Source organism: Heterocephalus glaber, unplaced genomic scaffold (genome assembly GCF_053883595.1).
Source record: "Heterocephalus glaber isolate CG9 unplaced genomic scaffold, H.glaber_assembly_v1.0 deba00001504, whole genome shotgun sequence".
Taxonomy (NCBI): domain Eukaryota; kingdom Metazoa; phylum Chordata; class Mammalia; order Rodentia; family Bathyergidae; genus Heterocephalus; species Heterocephalus glaber.
In genome coordinates this window covers 25,810,024-25,836,656 of record NW_028258324.1, presented here as the reverse complement: position 1 = coordinate 25,836,656, position 26,633 = coordinate 25,810,024, and the positions used below count along the sequence as shown (strand labels likewise).

General features: G+C 35.6%; 1 protein-coding gene and 1 pseudogene across 10 annotated transcripts in view; both read left to right on the top strand.

Moving 5' to 3' along the window:
- Hltf (helicase like transcription factor) overlaps positions 1 to 26,633 on the top strand; it is a 92,115-nt gene that overhangs the window by 52,054 nt on the left and 13,428 nt on the right. For all 10 annotated transcript variants that reach the window (XM_087186316.1, XM_087186319.1, XM_087186322.1 and 7 more), the window contains exons 15-18: positions 693 to 836; positions 7,175 to 7,313; positions 9,930 to 10,065; positions 11,854 to 12,033. In XM_087186316.1, coding sequence (XP_087042442.1) covers positions 693 to 836; positions 7,175 to 7,313; positions 9,930 to 10,065; positions 11,854 to 12,033 — 599 coding nt within the window. The remainder of the gene's footprint in view (positions 1 to 692; positions 837 to 7,174; positions 7,314 to 9,929; positions 10,066 to 11,853; positions 12,034 to 26,633) is intronic.
- Positions 22,903 to 24,631, top strand: LOC147825282 (histone deacetylase 1 pseudogene; annotated as a pseudogene).

Below are 26,633 nucleotides of genomic sequence, written 5' to 3'. Positions count from 1 at the left end.
GAGTTGTAAAAATGTATCATGTTTGTAAGAAGAGCAAGGTTAGTTTCTAATTTTTTCCCTTTTTAGCTGTACCATTGTTGTGGTTGATATTTGGTAAATAGTAGATACAGTAAATGAATCCCGCAATAAATAAATGAAAAATGGATACTGTGCTTGAATCATTCCCTACATCCTTTGAAATATTAGTTGATAGTCTTTTAATGTTTAATTTTGATACTATTCTACTAACTCGTTGAAACCATTGAAGAGCATTTTTATTAAAATATTACATTTTTTTGTTTTTTTTCTTTTTTTGTCTTTTTGGTACTGGGAATTGAACTTGGGACCTTGCACTTACAAGGCAGGCAGCGGCACCACTAAGCTAAATCCCTGGCCCAAAATATTACATTTTTAAAACACTAATTTCAGTTTGAAAGAAATTTCATGTTTTTATTTTCCCTAAAAATGAAGAGGTTACTCATTGATAAGACCAGGAAAAGTTTTTATAATGTGTTATTATGTGTCAGTTTTCCTGATAATATAGCAGCATAGTTATTATTGCTTTTGGTATTTCAGTGTAAACTGAAGAAAGATTGTTTCTATGCAATTTTAATAGCTTCATTTGTGACATGACTGCCAGGATAGCACTTTTTATGTACATAAGCCTGACACTAACCTGCTATATATTAAAAATGTTTCTAATTTTCTTTTAGGACCAGTTCGGACAACATATAAAATCAGAAGTGCATTTGAATTTTTATGTTTATTATGGTCCTGATCGTATTAGAGACCCAGCCTTGCTTTCAAAACAAGATATTGTTTTGACCACATACAATATTTTAACTCATGACTATGGAGTAAGTATGCTGATACATAAGAGATTTTTAAAAGTTGATTTTTTGTTTATTCATTTATTTTGGTGCCAGGGATTGAACTCGGGACCTTGCACTTGCGAGGCAGGCAGCAGTACCACTGAGCTAAATCCCCGACCCAAAAGCTGATTTTTAAAAAAAGGTTGAATTTAAGAACTGTGCTTCAAGTTTCTTAAGTTTTCTAAAATGTTGACTTTTATATTCATCCTTTTTTATTTCTAAGTACTTAAGAATATAAAACATCTGCAGGATTTTTTTAAACATATTGCAAAAAATAGGTTGTATCTTTATACTAATTTGGCAATGTGTTCCACTTAGAACATTTTAGGTTAAAATTTTAAATTTGGATTGTAACTAGTATACATGCATATATGTGTGTATATATATACTTATTCACACACTTACAGCAGTATATAAATGAATATCTTTTTAATTTGAAAAATTAATGATTTGATCCATATTTAATGTTTGAAAAAAGACTTCTGTTTGAACTTAGGGCTTTAGCCACCCCCCCTTCTTCTTTGAGACAAGGTCTGTCTTAGTCACTAAGATGACCCAGTTGGATTGAATTTGTGATCTTCCTCCCTCACTTTTCTAGAGTTTTGGGATTATAGGTATATGCTGTCATGCAAGGATTGAAAATCAGCTTCTTTTGTAGCTACAATTAATGAGTTTCCTAATTCTTTTTAGAGTTTAATTGTTGTTTATAGTTTTAGCTGTTCAGTTAAAACTTCTTTAAAATACCTTTTAGTCACAACTTTAGTCTTTTGCTGAAAACATTGCCTTTTATATAAAAGAAAGCAAGGTTTTACATTGAAATGATTGTTTCAACTGACAATTTTTATGTCATAACTTTTATTCTGAGGTAGAATAATATGGTGTATTGTAGTGATTTAGCAGAAAGCTAAAGACTTCCTGTGTTTGAATGTAATCTCTGCTGCTTTCTAAATAACATATCTAACACCTTGTACTTCAGTGTTTTCAACTGTAAAATACAGGTAATAATACTCTAAGCTTGTGAATATTCAGTAACTTTATGTAGTGCTTAAAGCAGTACTGGGCACCTTGTGTTGATGTTAAAGAATAATATCATTAATCATATAATTGTATTAAGTGTAACTCTTTCCTGGGTTTTTAAAAACTTAATTTTATTAGTACATTCATTGTGGGAAATTGATACATATGTGTAACACATCTTATTTTTTTTTCATTCCCTCTGCTCCCCTCCCTCCCTGTTCCCTCCATCTCTTGGTCTCCTTCCCTTCTGTGAAAGATCTGTCTGCCTCTTTCCTATTATCTTTTATTTTGTCCTTTATTTATACTTTGAATTTCTCATGTAAGAGAAACCATGCAACAATATTTAAATGTGTGTCTGATTTATTTTACTTAGCATTATGATCTCAAAGTGCATCTATTTTCCTACAAGTGACTCAAGTTTGTCCTTCTTTTTAGTACTACATTGTGTATAAATATCACATTCTCTTTATTCATTTATCTGTAGATGGACATATAGGCTACTTCCAAGATTTTTTTTTTTTTTTTGGTACCAGGGATCAAACTTGGGTCCTTGCACTTGTGGGGCAGACGGTAGAACCACTGAGCTAAATCCCTAGCCCGCTACTTCCAAGATTTAGCTCTTATGAGTTGGGCTGCTATAAACATGGATGTCCATTTAACATTATAGTGTAATGTCTTTAACTCATTCAGGAAGATACCTAGAAGGGAAATAACTGGGTCAAGTGGAATTTCTGTTTTTAGTTTTTTGAGATACCTCTGTACTGATTTCCCTGGTGAGATACTAGTTTACATTCCCACCAACAGTGTAGAGGGTTCCCTTTTCCCTGCAGTCTCAGCAGGATTTATCAGTTGATTTCTTTTTTTTTTTTTTTGGTACCGGGGATCGAACTCGGGTCCTTGCGCTTGCGCGGCAGGCGCCGGAACCACTGAGCTAAATCCCTAGCCCCATCAGTTGATTTCTTGATGATAGCTATTCTTTCTGGAATAAGATGGAATCTCAGTGTTAATTTGCATTTTTGTAATACCCACAGATGTTGAACATTTTTTCATGTTTTTTTTTTAATTTTAGGGTTTTTTTGTTAGTACCTGTTTGCCATACATAAAGATCACATTCATCATGGGGAATTTGTACTTGTAAATAATAAGGTCTTAATTTTTTTTTCCCATTCTCCCCCCCCCTTCCTTTAACCCTTCTTCTCCTCCCCATTTAAAAAAGCTATTTTCCATTTTTCCTTTCAATTCTGTTTTTTAATCCTTTTTCCCTTCCTTCCCTCCTCCCTCCCTTGTTTTTCTTTCCATTTGAGTAAGCTCTTCCTACTTCCTAATATATATCCTCCATTTTGCTCCTTATTTACACTTTGAGTTTCTCACACAAGAGAAACAATATGATATTTAAACTTGTGTGTGATTTATTTCACTTAAGATTATGGACTTGAGATGCATCCATTTTAAAAGGTCTCAAGTTTATCTTTCTTTATGGCAGATTAGTACTCCATTGTGTATAAATACCACATTTTCTCCATTCATCTGTGATGAGCATATGGTCTGTTTCTAAGATATAGCCATTATAAATTTTGCTGCTATAAATATGGGTATGCATTTATCACTATGGCGTGATGACTTTAACTCTTTCAGGAAGATACCTAGAAGGGAAATAGCTGTGTCAAATGGAATTTGTAGTTTTAATGTTTTGAAGAATCTCCATACTGATTTCCATAGTGGTTGTACCCATTTACACTCCCAGAAACAATGGAGAAGAGTTCTTTTTTCCCCTACTGTCTTGTCAGCATTTGTTGTTGGGTAGTTTCTTGTTGATAGCCGTACTTTCTGGAGTGAGCTGGAATCTCAATGTCGTTTCAATTTGCATTTCTTGAATGACCAGCAATGTTGAACATTTTTTATTATTTATTTGCTATTTGTACTTCTTTGTGTGAGAAGTGTGTATTTATTTCAGATGCCCATTTTTAATTTATAGTTTTAAAACAAAAAAAATTAGAAAAAATGTTATGAGCTCTTCACTGGTCTACATACAGTACTAATTAAGAGGTCTGTGAAAATTAACATTTTTTTTAAACATGGGAAGGCACTTTTCTTTTTGGGGGCTTCATTCAGAAAAAAATAGCACTGCACTGGTTTATTATATTCTATTTAGTCTCATTTAGGCTAGGTGAAAAACAGCTAGGAAACTGAAAGAACAAACACAAACAAAAACTGGCTTAAAAAGCAAAAAGGAAGAGAGCGTGGTCTCCTTGGGAGACTTTCAGCAGTGCCACAGCAGAGATAGAGACAGGCGGAGCTCCGAGTGGACAGCAGGGTCCAGCAGGACCTGATGGTCTCTCATTCCTGTGGAGCTCAGCACTAGAAATCACCACCGATATTTTATAAGACAGTGGGAAGCTGGACTTGGTATATGGCAGCAATCTCAGCAGTCAGAAGGCAGGGGGGGATCCCAAGCTTTAGCCTAGCCTGGGCAACCCAGCAAGAACCTGTGTCAAAAAATAAAAAAGGACTGGGGATGTTGCTCAGTTGTTGAGGACAGTGGAAATAAGTGAAGCCTCCTGTGGGCCCTCTCCCTTTGTCTTGAGTCCTCTTCAGTCCACAACACACACCCTGCCTCCAGTGCAAGTGAAACCCAGGCCGTGAAAGTCTTCATGTGAAGTGTGTGTGTGTGGGCATTGGGAACTTTGTCTTGGCTTTACAACTAGAGCCCAGCTATCATTTCTGCTTCTCTCCCTGGAACAGAGCCATCTCCTGGCAGTCCTCACTGGGTCTGACACCCTGATTAGTCAACTTGAAATTGCAGTCCTTCCCAGCTTTGATGTGCTAGTTCCCCCTGAGGACAAGGAAGGAAAGTAGCAAGGCTCTCCTGAGCCCATCTTAACCCATGTTCCTCTGGAGACAGTCTGTACAACAGCCTTTTGTGGAGCAACTGGGCAGCAGGTGCCCTTCTCAAATGCTCATCATTTGGGAAATTTTGAAGGCCTTGAGGAAAGACTGATTACAAGAACTCTACAGGAAAATTATCCCTGCACTGCAAAGATTTTAGGAGGGCTGGAGGGGCTCGGGTGTCCTCAAGATCCAGAGTACATGAACACATTTAATGACACTTGGTGCTGCCTGGGTGGGAGCTACTGCCAGATAAATGGGGAGGCAGCTAGGGAGGAACTGCAGAGAGTCTCTTGTTTGCTCTGAGTCAAACTTCAGAGATGAGGACAGGAAACACAGCAAGTTAGCTGTTCAGTTTTGAGGATGATATTGCTGCACAAGAACTTACTACAAAGATTTATGTGTTTCTGCCCTATAATCCTGAGAGGGTGAAACAGGAAGATCCCAAGTTGGAGGCCAGCCTGGGGTACAGAGCAAGATCCTGTCTTTAAAAACCAAAAAGATTTATGCACTTCAAAAGAAAAGAGAGTTACTTGAAAATCTTAACACTACTCTTGTTTTTGAGCATCTGGTACTATTAAGCAAAACATCTTTTTTTGATAATTAAACTCTTTTTCCCCTGTAGCATAAACAAATTGTGGAAGGTAATAAGGAAGCATTAATTGGATTAAGTAAAAGTAAGGATAGTTAGCTAATAAGGGATCAAGGATTTAAAAAATGGTCATTAATTTATTGACTTAATACTAAAGGGCAGATTCCTGCATTTTGTTAATGTTTCTGTAAGAGGCTCCATCATAAAGTGTAACTATAAAATTATTTTTAAATGTAAAATATGGAACACAAAATCAATTTTTAGCAAGCTCCAGGAAATTCACTTGTTAGAAATTACCTAAAATTTATAAACAAATCCTCCCTAACTTGTATTTTGTTTAAAGTAAAAACTTTATATCATGTAAATACATTTCAAGTGTGAAAAGTACACTATTACAATAACTCATTGTGAGTCCAAAATTCCTGTTTTATAAAAAAACTGTAAAGTTTAAAAAAGAAAAAAAAAGTAAAACCATTGGTGCCATCCGTTGTAGAAGTCCAACGTCATGTTAAAACATTGCTCAGCAAGTTGCAGTACAATGTGTCTAGAAGCAACATATAATTGAAAAAGAAACTTCTTGTGTTTTCACTATTGTACATTATTATCATCTTTAGTATTTTCTCTTCCCAAATCAAAATTCACATCCTGTATAATGTTCATCTTGAGTTAGCCATTCTGTTCAGTTGCCACTTTGTACTGCCAAAATCATCATCATCATCTTCATGTGTTCTTTTCAAACTGCCTGAAACCAATGGACAAATCTGGTTATTAGGATTAATGCAAAAGCATCTTTCTTTGACATAAGCAAGTGCAGCTCTATACTTCATTCCACATGCTTACATAATGTATGCAGTACCAAAGGCAGCAATGCTGGAGATCCCTGCATTTTCACAGACAAGAATTTTCCCTCCAGTTTGTAAGCTCCCATTAGTAAATTCTGCTGTCTTCTCAGTCAAGTGCTCTCTGCAACCGGGCCTTCTCGCAAACTAGCCTGCTGGCCAGGGACTGCAGCTTCTGCAGAAGGTGAAGATAGGGTCCAGGGTTGAGGGCTTCATTGCTACCACACACTTCAAGGACCCTGCCCCGCCGTTCCTTTGAATCTGTCAGCACTGCTCGTGTATTTATTTTATTGGCCATTTGTATTTTTTTTATGAGATGTGTCTGTTCACTTCAGTTGCTCATTTTTTGATTGTGTCTTTTATTTTGGTTTATCTAATTTGAGTTCTTCATTCTAGATTTTAATCTTCTGAGGAGTAGCTGGCAATTCTTTTTTTCTTTCTGTAGGTTGTCTAGTCACTGTTTCGGTTATTTCATTTGCTGTGCAGAAGCTTTTTAACTTGCTATAATCCCATTTGTTAATTCTTAGTATTATATCTTATGTAACTGGGGTTCTGTTCAAAAAGTCCTTGCCTTACACCTGGCTTCAGGACTTTTCCCTATTTCATCTTCCAGCAGGTTAATTGTTTCTCTTTTAACATTTAGATCGTTGGACCATTTTGACATTAGTTCAGAGCATGGTTAGAGATATGGGTTTCAGTTTAATCTTCTGCATGTAGATAGCCAGTTTTCCCAGCATCATATGTTAAAAAGGCTATCTTTCCTCTTGCATGCTTTCAGCCACTTTGTCAAAAGATCAGATTTTGGAATGTGCCTGGGGTTTCTGCATCCTCTAGTGTGTTTCATTGATATATGTGCATGCTTTTGTACCATGCTGCTTTTATCACTGTAGCTTTGTACTATAATTTGAAGTCTGGGATTGTGATGCCACCTGCTTTGCTCTTGTTGCCCAGTGCTGAGTATTTTAATTTATATGAATCATTTATTTCAGACTAAAGGTGATAGTCCACTGCATAGCATAAGGTGGCTAAGAGTGATCCTGGATGAAGGGCATGCCATACGAAATCCAAATGCCCAGCAGACAAAAGCTGTTCTTGATTTAGAAGCAGAAAGAAGATGGGTATTGACAGGTAGGTAATCATGATAGCATTAAACTTTGGTTTGCCTTTAACACTTTTTAAATTTGACACATAAATGCCACATATATTTATGAGGTACCATGTAATGTTTCAATACAAGTATACTTGTGTAATGTTCAAATCAGAGTAGGCATGTTTATCACCCAAGACAATTTTTCTTTCTGATGAAAACACAATCTTCTAGATTTTTGAAATGTTCAGTGCATTATCATTGTAGTCAACCTACTGTGCAATAGAACAGTAGAACATATTTCTCCTAATTAACTGTACCTTAGTACCAATTACTAATATATCTAATCTTTGCTTATCCTTTTCTCCCTCCACATTTCTCAGCTTCTAGTAGCCACCATTTTCCTCTTATTTTCTATGGGATCAACTTTTTATATTGCTTTCCATAGTTCTTGATGTCTATATTAATTTATATTCCCCACCAGTGGTGTATAAATGTTCTCTTGTACTCACATCCTGATAGCATTTATATTTTGTCTTTTTGATGTTAGCCATTCTTACTGGAATGAGGTGATACTTCATTGTGGTTTTGATGTACGTGTTCTTGATTATTAGTGATTGTTTTTGTTTTTTGCTATTGAGTTGTGTTCCCTATATATTCTGGATATTAACACCTTTGTCAGATGCTGATATATAGTTTGCAGAAATTTCTCCTTTTCTGTAGGTTGTCTCTTCACTCTGTTAATTGTTTTCTTTGTTATGCAAAGCTTTTTAGCTTGATGTAATCCCATTTGTCTACTTTTGCTTTTATTTTCTGTGCTTTGGGGGTCTGATCCAAAAATCTATTGCCCATTCCAGTGTCCTAAAGCATTTTACTTAATTTTTTATACTAGTTTTATTACTTTTAGGTCTTGCATTTAAGTCTCTAATCCATTTCAAGTTGATTTTTTTTTTTTCTTTGTACCGGGGATCAAACTCAGGACCTTGCACTTATGAGGCAGGCACAGTGTCACTGAGTTAAATCCCCAGCCCCTTGAGTTAATTTTTGTAAATGGTAAGACAAAGGAGTCTAGTTTCATTCTTGTGCATGGGGATATCCATTTTTCATGTGTTATTTGTTTTTGAAAAGATTGTCCTTTACTGTCCTTTACTTAATGTATCTTTCAGTGAATTTGTTGAAGATCCTTTGACTGTGGTATGTGGGTTCACTTATAATCGCTCTAATCTGTCTCATTACAGTGCTGTGTTATTTGCTGTAGGTTGTAATATATGTTGAAGTTAGGTAGTATAGTGCTTCCTTCTTTGTTGTTTTTACTCAACATTGGTTTGACTATACAGGGTCTTTTTTTTTGCTTCTATATGAATTTTAGGGTTATTTTTTCCAGTTTTGTAAAGAATGTCATTGGTATTTTGATAAGGATTGCATTAAATCTATAGATCAGTTTAGATAGTATGGACATTTTCATAATATTTTTCAAATGGAATGTTTTCCCACTTTTTTGTGCTCTCTTCAATTCCTTTTGTTATTGTTTCATAGTTCTCATTGAAGAGATTTTTCACTTTTGGTTCATTTTATTCCTGGGTTGTGTTTGTTTGTGGTAGGTATTGTAAATGAGATTGCTTGCTTGATGTCTTTTTCAGATTATAAGAGAGAATGTGCTATTGGCTTATAGAAATGCAACTAATTTTTTGGTGGTTGTGTTGTACCCTAATCTTTGAAGAATTTATTAGTTATAATTTTTATTGGAGGGCAGGGTTTTCTAAATATAAAATATCATCTGTAAACAGTGGTAATTTGACTTCCTCTTTTCCAATTTGGTTGCATTTTATTTTTTGTTTTTTCCTGATTGCTCTAGCTAGGATCCCTAGTATTGTGTTGCATAAAAATGGTGAAAGTGAATATCTTGTATTAAACTTTTAAAAAGTTAATTCTCTAAAATGTGTCATTAACTTGGCAGTGTGACTTTGGAAACTTAAAGTGAATATGTCTATTCCAAAATTAATCATAAACCATTTAATAAAATGTTTTGATTTGTGCCTCATAATTTCCCATGATATAACAAATTTTGGGGTTATATTTAATTTATGGAACAATCAACTGTACTTATTCTTGAATTTCAGGAAAGAGTAGAACTAATCCATCAATGAAACTTTTGATTTTTTTGTTGTTGTTTTTACCCATTTTGGAGCCCATGTGCTTCCCATGACACCTTTACTAGAATGTGGGAAAAAGAATATAAACTTAAATTAGTTCCACTTTCTTTCTTGTTACTGCTATTTATTTAAAAAACTAAGTAAGTAATGTACTTGGTAAAGAGAAAGTTGAATTTACTGGGTATGGCAAGTAGGAGCTAAAAGTTCGGGCAGAACTGTATTTGGAGATGTATATATGATTGGAAAAGGATTATTGGCACAGCTTGATAGCGGTATACCTGGTGCAGAGTATCCATTTTCAGCTCTTGTCTCTGATTAGGCAAGGTAAATAGTCTTATTAGATGCTGTGGTTCAAATAGTTATAACTGGAGCTGTGGGGCTGACTCAGATGTGCAGCATTTTCCTAGCAAGTGTGAATCCTTAGGTTTGATATCCAGCACCACCATCAAATAAAAAAAAAGAATCAGCAAAACCAAAGTTTAACAGTTTCCTATTTGTTTCTAGGTACTCCTATCCAGAATTCTTTAAAGGATTTGTGGTCTCTTCTTTCCTTTTTAAAACTTAAACCATTTCTTGATAGAGAATGGTGGCATAGAACAATACAGCGTCCCGTTACAATGGGAGATGAAGCAGGACTTAGGTAAGTAATTTCATGACGGCTCATTTATTAGCTCAATTAGTGGACTAGTTACTCTTCTGTTACCTATTTTTATTTAAACCTTGATTTTAGTCCCCTAAAAGTGAGCATGTTTCAGATACTTTGATTCTCAGAACCCAGCAACTCTTGCTTAGGAAGATGAAAGACTTCTAATTACAGTGGTACCTTGGTTCACGAACTTAATTCGTTTCAAGATTCTGGAAAAGATGGCGACATTTGTGTTTGTGAGGGAGAGCTATGGTAGTATTTGTCACCCGATGCAGAGTTTACAAGAAAAAACAAAATTTTGCAAAACACTTCTGTTTACAAACCAAATTGTTTGCAAACAAAAGCACTGGGAACAAAGGTACCACTGTATCAGTAACTGCCCTTCCTTATTATGTAGAGCCAAATTGAAAGGAAAGGCTTACCTTTATGGTCTTTGCTTGTTGCTGTTATCCCCAAAACCATCATTAACAAATTTAGCAGTGATAGGAAAAGCTATATCTTTTGAAGAAGAACATTTAATGTGTATTGGCTAAGCTCCTATATGTCTTTACATAGTAGTGATTAAATGATGTACAATAAAGTTCTGTGGGAGTTTTCATATGGTTATTTTTTGTGGACACAGATGAGTTGAGAACATAAATGAAAACTCAGTCTGGTGGTAGCCATTTTATCATGTGCTCTGCTAAGATGGTTCAGGATTTTTGTGTAGACCAATGGTTTTTAAACACAAGATTTGAGAGCTATTAGCAGGTTATAAAATCATTATAAAGGTAGTAGTCAGCATTAAAACAGAAAAAAGGACTAGTGCAGATAAAAAAATTTCAGAGTGTGTCATACATATTGTTTTGGGAAATGTTTTTGTGTATGTTCACTGTGTGGAGTAAAATGTGTTTCTTACTGTGAGTCACAGTGAAAAAATATTCAAAAGCCTCTATTCTATTTGGCAAAGCTATCCACACAATTTCTTTGAACTATTTGAACTCCAAGTTAAGAAACTGTATTTCACTGTTAGGGAAAACATTTCCTTAAGGAACTAATATGCCCTCTTTTTCTGACGTTGAGAGGGAAATGTAAAAATTATGGTACTGAGAAGGCATTTCTCAGTCTTCTGAATTCTCATGTTTTATCTGAGGGCCACTCATTGCTTTTTAAAAATTTGATTTATATGTTTTATTTTCATATTATAGAAGATAGGATTTTTTTTAACTTAAAAAGAGAAAAGGTATTTCTTTATATTTTTAGAATATTTAATAAAGTGCTTTGTACTTAATTGGTGCTTGGTTAGAATTTGAGTGTTGACTGTTGAGTATTATAGTTGTCAAGACAGTGGAGAAATTAAAGGTTCATAACTAGAGTAAAAACTGAGAGAAGAGCATAAGAAAAAGACAAGATACAGGAAGATTAAACAATGATGATAGGTATGGAATTGAAGGGAAATTTCAGTGCACTTGCTCCCTACAATTTTCTTTCTTTTTTTTTTTTCTTAAATTCTTTTCTTTTCTTTTTATTTTTTTTTCTTTTATTTTTATTTTCATTTTAGGTATACAAAACATTTACATTTCTCATTGGGAACTTGTACCTTTACATGATGCATCTTGGTTGCCTACAGCAATTTTCTGTTTGTAGAATATTTCTAATTATCAGATTGGATAAAGGCCTAAATAAGGAATTTTTAAAGAAAACCTTTAAGGTTATAAAATAATAATAAATTAAAATATACTTTTTGTTTCTATTTGATCATCTTATATAAAAATAAAAAATTAATTGCTTTATTTTTATTAGGCGCTTACAGTCCCTAATTAAAAATATCACACTTAGACGAACAAAGACAAGTAAAATTAAAGGAAAACCTGTTTTGGAGTTACCAGAACGTAAAGTATTCATTCAGCACATTACACTTTCAGATGAAGAGAGAAAGATTTATCAGTCTGTGAAAAATGAAGGCAAAGCTACTATTGGAAGGTATGGAGAAAGGAAACCATGTTATAAGTCTTTGTTTTATTTCTTTGTTTCCATTAACTGAATGGCATTGTTTTAGACTTGTTATTAGCAATGAAGTCTCATATATTTATAAAATTTTAACAAATTAATAATTGAAGCAAGTGAAATAATAGTATAATTCACCAGGTAAGTAATTCCTTAAGTCTAGAAAAAATAAAAAGTTAGCATAAAATAGTCAATTCTGAATTGTAGTCGTGAGACCTTGCTTGATTCTATTTCTGACTTTGTGTCACGGGAGTAGAAAAAAAACATTTTGAAGAATGTATACATACGTGTGTGTGTGTGTGTGAAAGACCTAGTAAGATTTGCATCTTTGAGGGGAGTGTGTATGAGTCACAAATAAGATAACAATAAGCTACTGTAGATTTATCCAAGAGAAAGTGTGAAGAAAGTAAAGAATAAAGTTACAGAATCAGAAGAAAGCGAGAATGGTCAGTCAGTAGTATCACATAAGTGCAGAGACTCAGAGAAGGCTGTTTAATTTTGTGATTCAAGAGTCGGCATAAACTCTTAGAATGAGGTAGGTAGCTAAATTGTCAGAGTGGACTGTGACTGTAGAGATGGATCATTTTTTTCACTAAGTTCAGCTTTAAAAAGAACAAAGTGTGGTCATTGAATGGGATTGATATTTGAGTAATCATGCTTTTAAGAGGAAGAGAGTGAAGAGTCTACAGGTACAGAAGAGAATAAAGCTAATTGGTAAAAAAAAATGAAGCCCAATATGGAAGGAAATAGTGTTAAAAGATGACATAGTCAATGAGTTGAGGCCAGGGTATCTACAGAGTAGGAAATTGAGAAAGATAGACTGTATTTGCAACTGCCTTAAAAGATGAGTTTTAGAGTGGCAGAATGTTCTTTGTAGTATTGGATACATGTAGAGAAGCTAGTCAACATGACTTTCCAACAAAATGTGGGAATCTAAGAATAGAAATTGACTGAAGAAAGGAATTAGTAATTGGTAGAAGGTGAATAATTTTATATAAGCAAAAGCACATTGTTGTGATTGTCCATAGGGACCAGTATGAATAGGAGACAAGTGAAGGCAGGATAAGTCTGTAAAAATAGGTGAATCTTCAGAACATGGAAACTTCAATGAGGCAAGTACAAAGGAGATTTGGTAAGAACTCAAAAGGTCAGGAAGGAAAAGATGTTTCAAGCTAGAGGTTTTAAAATGCCAAATTTTCACAGTGGTAATTGCATTTTTTTTATATTCTTTTAACTAAAATTTATTAAATGCCTCCTGTGTACCTGGCACATATACATATTGTGATACATCAGGATGAAACAAATCGCTGTTATCAAGGCATTTATATTTTCATGGGAAGAAACAGACAACTGACAAACATTAAGATTTATGCAGAAAAAAGTGGAGAAAGGGGATAAGTGAATGCTGATGGTATTTTAATAAGGCATTCAGGAAAGACCTCAATGAGAAGGTGATGTGAACAGAGATCTAAAGGAGATTGAGGTTGGGGGTATTTTAGACAGAAGGAATACCAAGTAAAAAAAACTTGAGTTTGGAGCATTTGTGGTCAACTTGATGGAAAAAGACTTAAATGTAGCTGGATAATATGAGCAAGAGGGAAAATAGTCATGGTATTAGAGAGTTGTCAGATTGTATGGATGAGGATTGTATAACGCATTGTGGCATATTTCAGGGACATTAGCTTTTACTTTTCATGAGAAATATCTTGAGGAGTTTGGAGCCAGGAGAGTGATTGATAATCTGAGATAATTTGGTTTACAGTTTGAAAGGATCAGTCTATCTGCTTATTCACATTCAGACTTTTGAAGAAGGTCCTAGATAGGAAAATCTGTGGCAAGAATTACAGTAATAGATGATACTAGTTTTTACCACCGCAGTTGTGATGAAGAGGGTGAGAAATGGTTGGATTCTATTATACGTTGAAAATAGAACCAACAGAACATGTTGATATGATATTGGGTGAGAGGGAGAAGAATCATAACTCTAGGGCCTTTCACCTACATGACTAGAAGGATGGAATTGCCATTTGCAGAGTCAGGGTTTTAGGAGGAGCAGAGTTTTTTTCAAGTAAGAGCAGAAGTTCAGTTTTGGACATATCAATCATTAGATGTTTATGAAATTTCCAGTTGGCAATGCCAGATAGTTGGATGTAGAGTAGAGTTCATGGGAGAGTTCTCAGTTTGATATGCAAGTTTGAAAATCACGTGTGTGTAGATGGTAATTGAAACCAAGAGACTGAATGTGGTCATCTAAGGGACCGAATAAAGTTAGAAAAGAGGCCTGGCAAGACACAAGTAGCTGGTGAAGTAGGAAGAAACTTCTGTTCTAATATTTGTTTGTAGTAGATCTTCTGAAGAGATCTCTTAAACTAAAATACTGAGAATCGATAAGATGCAGCCATTCCAGGGAATAGTAGTTACAGTTGAGGAGGTTATTCTATTTGAAACAATGTTCTCAGAGAATATTATTTTTAAAATATTCTTTTTAATATCCCATACATTTATTGAGCACTTAATAGCTGTTATACATGTAATCTAAGTGTTTTAAGTGTATTAATTCACAACAGCTTTATTAAATTAGTATAATTATTAGCCACATTTTATAGATTAGGAAGCTGAGGCACAGAACTGTTAGGTGACTTGTGCAATGTCACACAGCTAGTGAGTGACCTAACTGGTATTTCCAGCAGTTTGATTCTAGATCTTGTAAGTTTAACATTTATATTATGTTGCCCATTCCTTGCATTCTTGAGTATTCAGAAATGTTGTGTTGTCATAATAACATTGTAACTAATAATAGCAGCAGGGTCATATGTAGCACTTAACATAGTCCTGGCACTGTTCTGAATGATTTGAATGCATTAGCTTTTTAAAAATACAATAGTCCTATGAGGTATTTACTTTAATTGTGTAACTATTACAACTGAGGAAGCTCAAGGCCCAATGGGTTAAGCAACCTTTCTGAGGCTGTATAGTTAAATTGGCAGAATTAAGGTTTGAATTTGCAAGTCTAGCTCTCTTGACCATTGTATTTTATTTCTTCTATCACTTTAATACTTAAATATCAAATTGCCCTTGTATATAATTGGATCACCCATTCTTTCATTTAGAATTTGTGCTGTCATTGTATCATTGTATTTTGTGTTGAATATTTCTGTGGAGAATCCTGATTTTTGTTCTTGTTTATTTCTGTAAAGTCCAGCAATATAACCAGGATTTCTCTATTGATGTTTCCTGAAACGTGTCTTTGGATTCAAGGCTTTTTTTCTTTTCTTTTCCTGGAAACCTTTCTTTAAATACTGTTTTCTTGTTCTATTTTATTTCTGTTAGATGGCTTTTGTTTGTTCTTCCTGGGTATCATCTTATTTCTAATTCCTTCCATCTTTCTAATTTTGGTTTTCTCAGTCCTAGTTCCCTCATCTTTCCTATGCTTTTATCAGTGACTAGCCTTTTTAAATTCTGATTTCAGTGTGGATTTCCCTTCTCTGATGGTTCACTTTTCTTTTTCACACTCTCAAGCTTTATGAGCTTATATTTCATCTCTATGTTGACTTGTACTATATCTTTTCAAAGCTCTTTGTTTTTTGCCTTAAGGTGTTATTTTTTAGTAGAAATTGTTTTATTGAGTGATGGTAAATCATGGCAATAGCCTTGGTCATCATTTTATTTGTTCTGTGGCAACATTTTTCGCTATTTTGTGCTATGCTAATTATTTATATATATTATAAATCACTGTTTGAATATCTTGAATTCTTTTTGGATTATCTGTTTGATTGTCAAGTCATACAAAAGTCATAGCATGTCCCAGAACAGCAGAAAAAAATCCCAATTTACATTTGAGTTTCTGTAAATTTTATTAGTGCTCATGTAACAGAGATCAGAAGCATTACAGTTGTTTTCAATGTAGATGCTGTGCCTGTAGCCTTTTTTCTAAAAACACAAAGCACAATGCATATATATGTTTCTTCATTCAGCTAGCCTTTTGTACTTTTTGGTGTAAAATTGTCTGGGGCAGCTCAAGTGATCAAGTAGACTCTCTTGTTTCTGTTCTTGCACATGAGAGATGTCGATTTTTCCTTCAGGGTATGTCATGTATTTTGAAGAATTGTGGTTTGGTAGGGCTGTTTGAGATCTACAGTTATCTCTGTCAAGCTTTTCTATCAGACTCTTACTGCACTTTGCAGCAGTTTCTTATTATTGTATCTTATTGTTATAAATTTCTTCCTTAGGAGCTTGCTTTTCTGTTTTTCAGAGAAATTCATTTCCAGAGAAATTAGGTAGAAGATTTCATAATATTTGACATTTTTATCTCTAGATATTTTTTTTCCAGAGAAGTGAAAGGAATTTTAATTTGTATTTCCTTGCTTTCTTATTAATTTGACAACATTTTCCCCTGTGTACTTATTGAGTATTCATTTATATTCTTTTGTAAAGTGTCTCTTCAGGTCTTTTGTCCACAATTTAATTCTGCCATTTTTCTTTTTTATTGATATATAATAATTCTTTATGTATTTTAAATACTAGTGTTTTGTCACATAGCAAATATTTTCTGCTATTATACCACTTGTTACTTCACTTTTAGAGGTGTCTTTTAAAAATTATAGTTATTTTTTATAAGTACACGTTTGTAATACACAATAACCACATTCCTCCTGGGAGTTGGTACATGTATATAATACATCTTAATTCTTTTTTTATTGTTAAATCCCTTTTGCCTTTCCTCCCTTTCCACTCCCTTCATTGCTTGGTCCCCTTCCCATATGCAAAAGATCTATCTCACTATTTTCCATTGTCTATCTTTTATTTTGCTCTTTATTTTGGGCTCTCCTATAAGAGAAACAATGTGATATTGAAGCTTCTGTGTCTGACTTATTTCACTTAAAATTATGGTCTCAAGGTGCATTCATTTTCCTACAAATGATTCAAGTTTATCCTTCCTGTGGCAGAGTAGTACTCCATTGTGTATAAACACCACATTTTCTTTATCCATTCATCTTTTGATGGACATACAGGCCACTTCCAAGATTTAGCTCTTGTGAATTGTGCTGCTGTAAACATAGGAGTACATCTATCACTGTAATATGATGTCTTTAACTCTTTTGGGAAGATACTTAGAAGGGGAATAGTTGTGTTGAATGTAATTTCTTGTTTTAATATTTTGAGGAATTTCCACACTGATTTCTGTAATGGTTGTACTAGTTTACATTCTCATCAGCAATGTAGGAAGGGTTCCTTTTTCCTCATAGCCTGTCTAGCATTTCTTGTTACCTGATTTCTTGATGATAGCCATTCTTTCTGGAGTAGGGTAGAATCTCAGTGTTGTTTTCATTTGCATTTCTCTAATGACCAGAAATTTTGAACATTTTTTTCATGTATTTATTAACCATTTCTATTTCTTTTATTTGGGGGGGAGATCTAATTTGTTTGAGTTCTTTGTATATTCAAGGTATTAGTTCTCTGAGGGATAGCAGGCAAAATTGTTTTTCTCATTCTGTAAGTTGCCTTTTCACTATTGGTTGTTTTCTTTGCAGTGCAGAGCTTTTTAATTTGATGTGATCCCATTTGTTGGTTCATGGTATTATTTCTTGTGCAATTGGAGTTCTGTTCAGAAAGTCCTTGCCTATGCCTATGTCCTCAAGAGTTTCACCTATTTTATCTTCCAGCAGATTCTGTTTTAATATTTAGATCTTTGATTCATTTTGATTTTACTTTGGTACAAGGTGAGAGATGTGGGACTAGATTCCATCTTCTGCATATGGATAGCCAGTTTCCCCAGCATTATTTGTTAAAGAGCCTGTTTTTTCTCCAGTGTTAAGTTTTTAGCCCCAAAGATCAAAGATTAGGTAGCTAGCTGACTGTGCTTGGAGTTGTTTCTACATTCTCTGTTCTGGTCCATTGATCCACATGTCTGTTTTTGTGCTGGTGCCATGCTATTTTTCTCACAGTAGCTTTGCAATATAATTTGATTTGTGATGCCTCTTTCCTTGGTCTTATGCTCAGGAGTGCTTTTGCTAATCTAGGCTTCTTCTGGTACCATATGAATTTTAGGATTGTTTTCTGTAGTTCTGTGAGGATTGCTGTTGATATTTTGATTGTGATTACATTACATCAGTTGTAAGTTTTGGAAGTATAGCCATTTTGACTGTATTGGTTCTGTATATCCAAAAATGGGATATTTTTCTATTTTCTGATATCCTCTTTGATCTTCTTTTTTCAGAGTACTGTAGTTTTTGTTGTAGAGGTTCACTTCCTTGGTTTGGTTAATTCTTAAGTGTTTCATTTTACTTGATGCTATTGTGGAAGGTATTGTTTCCCTAATTTCTTTCTTGATAGGTTTATTATTGCTGTACAGGAATGCTATTGATTTTTGTGTGTTAACTTTGTAACCTGCTACTCTGCTGAATCTGGTTATAAAGTCAAGGAGTCTTTTGGTGGAAGGTTTTGGGTCTTCTGTGCAGAAGATAATGTCATCTGCAAATAATGATAACTTGACTTCTTCCTTTCCTATACATGTCCCTTTTATTTCGTTCTCTTGCCTGATTACTCTGGCTAATGTTTCTGGAATTGTATCAAACAAGAATGGTAATAGCAGACCTTGTCTTGTTTCCTAGTTTTACAGAGAAAGGTTTCATCTTTTACCCATTTAGTATGATGTTGGCCGTTGGTTTATCATAAATACCTTTTTATCTTATTGAGATAAAGTCTTTCTGTGCTTTTTTTCTTCAGGTTTTTTTTTTTTTTATAATGAATGGATATTGGATTTTGTCAGAGGCTTTTTCTGTTGAACCTTCCCTGCACCCCTGGAATGAATCATACTGGGTCATGATATATGATGTTTTTGATGATTTGTTACATTCTGATTGCCAGTATCTTGTTGAAGATTTTTGTATCTATGTTTATTAAAGAGATTGGCCCATAGTTTTTTTGTTTGGATTATTTCCTGGTTTTGGAATCAGGGTAATGCTAGCTTTCAACGATGACTTTGGGAATACTCCTTCCCTTTCAGTTTTATTGAACAGTTTGAGGAGTACTGGTATGAAATCTTTCCTAAAGTTTTTGTAGAATTTGGCAGTGAGAGCCAGGTGTGATTGCTCACGCCTGTAATCCAGCATTCAAGAGCCTGAGGGAAGAGGATTCCTGCCAGTTTAAGGCCAGCCTGGGCTACATAATGAGTTCAAGACCATCATGAACTACGTAGTGAGACCCTGTCGCAAAAAACAAAAAAGAAAAAGATAAATAAAAGAATTTGGCAGTGGATCCATTGGGAACTGGGCTTTTCTTAGTTCATAAATTTCTTTTAATTACTTTTTCAAACTCATTGTTTGTTTTTGGATTATTGAGGATTTTTACGTAATCTTGGTTCAGCTTGGTAGTTCATATGTATCTACGAATTTCACCATTTTAATTTCTCCCATTTTATTGGAGTATAGGTTCTCAAAATAGTTACTAATAGTCTTCTAGATTTTGTCAGAGGCCATTGTGAATTTGCCTTTTTGGTTTCTAATTGCATTTATTTGGGTCTAGTCTTTCCCTTTTTTGGTAAGGTTGGCTGGGGTTTTTTTGTTGTGTTTATTCTTTTACAGAAACAGCTGTTTTTGATTCCTTGATTCTTTGTGGGGGGTTTTTAGTCACAGTTTCATTAATTTATTCTCTGACCTTTATAATTTCCTTCCTCCTGCTAGCTTTGGATTTGGATTATTCTTGTTTTTCTAGGACCTTGAGTTGCATCATTACATTATTTATTTGGACTCATTCTTTTTCTGATATGAACATTTACAGTTGTAAACTTCCCTCTTATGACTGCTTTCATTGTGTCCCATGGGTCATGGTATGTTATACTTGATCTTAGCCCAAAAGATGAGAAGTGATAAGTCCTAGGATGTTGTACTCGCATTATCATTTGATTCTTGGAACTGTCTAATTTCTCCCTTGATTTCTTCTGCGACCTGTGGATTATTTAAGAGAGTATTACTTAATTTCCATGCATTTGCACAATTTCTATAGTTTCTTTTGCCATTGATTTCTAGTTTTGTTGTACTGTGATCTGATAATATACACAGAATAATTTTGATTCTTTCTTACTTACTTAAGCATGCTATTTGGGCTAGCATGTGGTCTATTTTGGATAAAGTTCCTTGTGCTGCTGAAAAGAATGTGGATTCTCTTAGGTGGAACACTGTAGATACAGTGTCTATCAAGGTTTTGTTTCAAGTCTGATATTTCTTTGTTGATTTTTTTTAATATAGTTTATCTGCTCATTTGTGAGAGTGAGGTATTTGTATTGATGTTTGTCTGATTTTTCATGTCCATTGGTGTTTGTTTTATGAAGTTGAGCATACTGGTGTTTGGTGCATATATGTTTGTAACTGTTACCTCTTCCCATTGAATTGTTCTCTCAGCCTATGTGTAGTGACCTTCTTTGCCTCTTCTGATCAGTTCTGGTTTGAAATCCACTTTATCTGAAATTAGGAGAGCTACTCTTGTTTTTTCCAATTACAATAGCTACACTTGTTGTTCCCATTGCATGGAATATTGAGTTCTATCCTTTAATTTTTAATCTGAGAATTTCTTCTTGGATTAGAGGTATTTCTTGTATATTGCATATCATTGGGTTTTGTTTCTTGATATATTCTGCCAATCTTTGTCTTTTGATTGCAAATTGAGACCATTTACATTGAGTTATTACTTAAAGGTATTGACCTATTCATTATATTCTTGTTCTAATTTTCTCCCCCCCCCCCTTTAATTGCTTACCCTGCTTGGTATATTCATTCTCTTAGATTTTTGGTGTTGTTGGCTTCATTGTCTCTTTCTAGGATAGCCTTAAAAATTTTGTTTTTCTTTTTTTTTTTTGCATTCCTTGATTGGTCTAATGAATTTCTTGAAGTGGTTTTTGTCATGAAAATACCTTATTTCTTCATTAATTTTGAAAGACAATTTTGGAGGATATATAAATCTGGGTTGGGAGTTCTTTTAGAGCTTGAAACGTTTCATTCCAGGCTCTCCTGGCCTTTAACATTTGTGTTGAAAAGTCTTGTAATTTTAATGGGTCTACCTTCATAAGTGATTGATTCCTTTTCTCTAAATGCTTTTAAGATTCTGTCTCTGTGTTGGACTTCTAGAATTTTGCCTGTGTTGTAATGTGGAGAGGTTCTCTTGATCGTGGCTATTTGGGGTTCTGTATCCCTCACTAATCTGTATGTTTAATTCTTTCCCTATATTTGGAAAGTTTTTTTGTTGTCATTTCTGTAAATAGGTTTTCTATCCCTTTTGTGCTGTCTTCTCATTTTTCACTTACTCCATTTAATCTTAGATTAGTCTTTTTGCAATGTCTAGCAGTTGTTGGATCCATTTTTCATGTTCTCTCATTTTTAAAGTATCTGAGTAATTGGACTCTGAAAGCATTTCTGTCTTGTAATTCTGATGTTTTTCTGCCTCTCATAGTTTCAGTATACATTAATATCTCTGTTCCTAAATATTTCTGTTAGTGAACAATTCAGTTCACAAACAGAAGCGTTCGGCAAAATTTTGCTTCCATTCACAAACTCTGCATTGGGTGATAAACACAAACAGGACCATCTCGCCCAGAATCGTGAAACAAATTAAGCTCATGAACCGAGGTGCCACTGTAATTTTTAATCTCCTTGATTTCTTTTTGGAATCTTTCCAAGGACTATAATTCTTTGCCAAACTGCTCATTCATGTTTAATATGGTTTAGTTTAGCTCAGCCTCCTTTTTATTGGTGTCTTTTGTAAGTTCCCTGATGGCTTTGTGTATTATATTCATTATCTCTTTAGTTATATCTTCTGTGAGCCTGCCATGCATCTTATTGATCTGTTTTTTTAATCTCCTCTGTTGTCTGTTCAAATAGTTTTGCTTTGTGGCTTTTACTTTTCCTCCCCCCTTGACGGCCAGTGGATAACTTTGAGGCATTTTGGAGTTTGAGGCGGCATTTTGTTGCCTTGTCATCGCGTTTCTATTGTTTTTGTTTGTTTGATTTTATGGTTAGGTTTGTGGACACTTAGAGCCTTGACCAAGACTTTGTTGCTAATATGTAGATCTCTTTCGTCAGTCTGTGCTTCACTCTGCATATGGCTAATGATAGTCCTTTGTCTCTGTCCTAGCATTAAACCATTTGTTAATTTGGGAGAGGAGGATGCAATGTAATTGGCCCAAGACCCGGTTTTCCAGGAGTGGACTGCAGTATTGTTAATATTAGAAAGGTAATCTGATATTGGCATACAGACAAAACCTATTAATAGTAACAATTATGGAACCCTGACGATATCAAGTAAATCAGCAACAGTAAAGGGGGAAAAAAAAAAGAACCAAGGTACTCATGTAGTGGTACAAGATCCCAATGATGAATGTAACTGTATTTTATACCAAAAATGTACCAATAAACTTAATGGGGGAAAAAAAAATCAGCAACAGTAACATGATCAGAGAGAAAATGTATATTAATATACCATAAGTACCAATAATTTACACCCTTATTAACCTTAGGAAATAAATCTATAATTATATTATAAACACCAAGACAAACCAAATGTTGACACACAGCAAATATCTACTAACTAGGACAACTATACCTTCACTAATGATGAAAAGAAATTCAACAGTAATAATGTAGAGTTAACTATTTAAATACTAATAAAACTTAATTATAATACTATTATAGATATAGGGCAGAGATGGTGGACCTGTTAGAGCTTTCAGTGATACAAACAGCCTGCTGTGGCATGCATGCCATAAGTTTGCCACCACTGATATAGGAGGTTGGGATTGGGAGCATACAAAAATAAATATTTTTAAATTTAAACCATGGGAGTTGAGGAGAAGAAAGTGACACAGTGGGTCCTATTAAGGAGCAGAAGGATATTTATAGAATTAGACTAAGGTAACAAAAAACCATGAGAAATAGAAGATAAAAAGGAAAAAAGGGAGAAAAAGAAAAATAATGTAGGTAATTAAAAAAAAGAAAAAATTAAACAGAAAAAGAAGAAAGGAAAAAGATTAAAAGGCAGGGGTAGGCGGATGGACCAATTGACTGGAGGGACTGAAGACAGCAAGATGGTGCTGACATGGGGCACCAGGAGGAAAGTCTGTTACTACTACAGTGGGGATTGGAAATTACTATTATGGACAGGGCCACTCAGTGAAGCCTCACTGAATTCATATGACTCACTATTTGCTGTTCAACTATGGTCTCTACTGCAAGATGGAAATCTGTCACCTTCACAAAGCCAGTGCTGAGGAGATGACCAAGTACTACAGTGATGACTACATTAAATTCTTACACTCTCTCCATCTAAATAACATGTCTTGTAGCAGGCATGTGCAGAGATTCAATGCTGGTGAGGACTGTCCAATATTTGATGACCTTTTTGAGTTCTGTCAGTTGTTTACTGGTGGCTCTGTGGCAAGGGCTGTGAAATTTAATAAGCAGCAGATGGACATCATTGTGAATTGGGCCAGGGGCCTGCATCATATGCAAAGAAGTCTGAGACATCTGGCTTCTGTTACATCAATGATAATCATCTTGGTCTGCTAAAGTAACACCAGAGTGCTGTATATTGACATTGATATTCACCATGGCGATGGCATGGAAGAGGCCTTCTCTACCACAGACCGGGTCATAACTGTCCTTTCCTAAATACGGAGAGTACTTCCCAGGGACTGGGGACCTACGGGATATTGGGGCTGGCAAAGGGAAATATTAAATGCTGTTAATTACCCAATCCATGACGGCAATAATGATGAGTTCTTTGAGGCTATTTTCAAGCCAGTCGTGTCCAAAGTAATGGAGATGTTCCAGCCTTATGTGCTGGTCTTACAGTGTGGCTCAGACTCCTTCTCTGGGAATCAGCTGGGTTGCTTCAATCTAACCATCAAAGGTCGTACCAAGTGTGTGGAATTTGTCACAAGCTTCAACCTGCCCATGCTGATGGGAGGAAGTGGTTATACCATTTGTAATGTTGCCCGGTGCTGGAGATGCAAAACAGCTGTGGCTCTAGACATATAGATCCCTAATGAACTTCTATACAATGACTACTTTGAACCAGATTTCAGGCATTACAGTGGTCCTTCCAATATGATTAGAACACTAATGAGTACCTGGAGATGAGCAAACAGCAGCTCTTTGAGAACCTGAGGTTGCTGCTGCATCCACCTCTGGTCCAAATGCAGGCAATTCCTAGGGATCCCATCCCCAAGGAGAGTGGTGATGAGGACAATGAAGACCCCCCTGACAAGTGCATCTCAATCTGTTCCTCTAACTCAGATTAGGAGGGAGAAGGTGGCTGCAAGAACTCTTCCAACATTAGGAAAGCCAAGGGAGTCAAAACAAGAGGATGAGAAAGAGAAAGACCCAGAAGAGAAGAACAAGATCACAGAAGAGGAGAAAACCAAGGAGAAGCAGCCAGAAGCCAACGGGGTCAAAGAAGAGGTCAAGTTGGCCTAATCAGACCTCTCCAGCTCGGGCTTCTTGCCAAGTTCCCTACCTTTGTCCTTCTAACACCTCAGATTTTATACTTTCTATTTCTCTGTATATGTATATAAAATAAATATAATATATAATATAAATATAAAATAATATATTGTATTATTCTTTATTATATATTATTTTATAATATTATATAAAATAAACACAGTGTATTAAATATAAATATCCCTTGGGACTAGATAGGAATCAAGGCCCTTGAGTGCAGGGCAGCGATGCTGGGGGAACTCTTCTAGCAGCTGCCTTGCTGTACATCCCACCCAAAGTCTTAGTTTTAGACCATAAAGGGTACAGATTGGATGGAAGTGATGCAGCCATAATTCAAAGTCCTGACGTGCTGAGGGCCTGCTTAGTAGCTTTGGAAGGGCGTCCCTGTCATATGTTCTGGACAGGATGGCTGTGTCTTCAGGGGCTGCCTATTCCTTGGGCTCCTAAGGTAGCATCAGCCATTTTTAGATTGGGTCTGTTCTCATACCTTCACAGTGGCCACAAATGAGCTAAGAAACCTTACATTGCCCTCTTGTCTTCCCCCAGTTCTGCAGGTGGAGGTTGGTAGCTTCCTGTTTTTGAGATATTATTTTCATTTTTATGAGAGTCTTTGTAATAAAATGGTATATTTCTTAAGAAAAAAAAAGAAAGGAAAAAGGATGAAGGAAAGTTCCTCAAAACCCAATAAACCAGGGAAGAAGAAAGAGGGAAAGGGAAAAAAAGACAAAAGAAAGTATGTCCAGAAACAAAAAGATTTTTCTCTGTACTTTTGAATGAGTGGTTTCCTTCCAGGATCTGCAGTTTTGTAGTCTAGCAAGTGTCAGTTTTCTCTGCCTAGCCTTATGACTAGGGTTTATGAGGTTTGTGAGGTGGGTTTGTGAGGTCCCCACCTAGTCCAGTGGCCCCTCTGTTTACCCAGGCTGTGGTAGTGTCCACACTGAGACGTGTCCTTGCTCACAGTGGTAGATAGGAAAGGCGGTCAGACCTCAGATCTGTGCTGGATGTAAGCACCAGGGCAAGAGTTCAAGTATTTAACGCCAGTGCTTTCACACCTAACCATTTCTGAGTGCACCTCAACCTAGCCCTGGTTTCTCACTGAGGGCAATGGGGCCTGTGTTCTTCCTGGCCTGAACTTAAAACTTCTCAGCTGCTACCTTTCTAGCTTGCTCCTTGTCTGTGGCTGTCTCTCACTCAGAAAGTATGGAAAGGTGACACTGGGAGCCCTGAATTGAAGTTATTTTTTAGTTGTTCAGAGTCCTAGATTGTATTGGAGGCTGATCAGATCTCCAATCACCTGACTGAGGGTACAGCAGCAGTATAATAAGTTAAGATCTTTATTGCATAAATGGGGGGTCCAGGACTATCAAAGCTCTTATCAGGCCAAGATACTGTCTCCTGGAGCTTGCCACCATTTATCGAACACACAGCTTCTTGAAGGAGTAAATTGGAATGCAGGAACAGTGGAGTGGAGAGCACTGACATGAGCAGGGTCCTAGAAACAAGGGAATAAGACATTTTAGTAGGAACAGATTGTTGATTAATGGGAGATTTGTTTTTTCCCATACATTAATTTTTGCCTCTATAGAAGTTTTGTGTATGAGTCATGTTGCCCTTGGCTCGTCTTGTCATCCAAGATGTCACAGCGTCACAGATCATTGAGACCTCCACTGTAACCAGTGGTGTGGGGAGTTGTTCCTTTCCTACACACCAACTGCTGGCTCTTCAGGCAAGCCATTGTGGCCTAATAAGCAGACTCAGACTTTTAACAGGAAAAGCCAATTTATGAATTTGCAACTCGCTTAGGGTGGTCTCCATCAGGATTGAGATAATCTCTTCTCAGAATGTTACCTAATTAAGCACACTCTGTTGATACAGCAGGTGCCTTCGCTGGAATCCCTCTCAGGCTGTTGCATGTCGTGTAGAAGGTGTCCTTTCAGAGCAAAAAGCCCTATTTTACTTTTGCAGTTTACAACAGTTGTGGGCTTTTCCTGAGGTCCATGCCCCTGGCCCAGTCTGCCACTGTTTCTCCCTGGATCTCCCAGCCTTGGGTACTTATCTTGCTTCTCGAGAGCCAGGTTCTTCTCC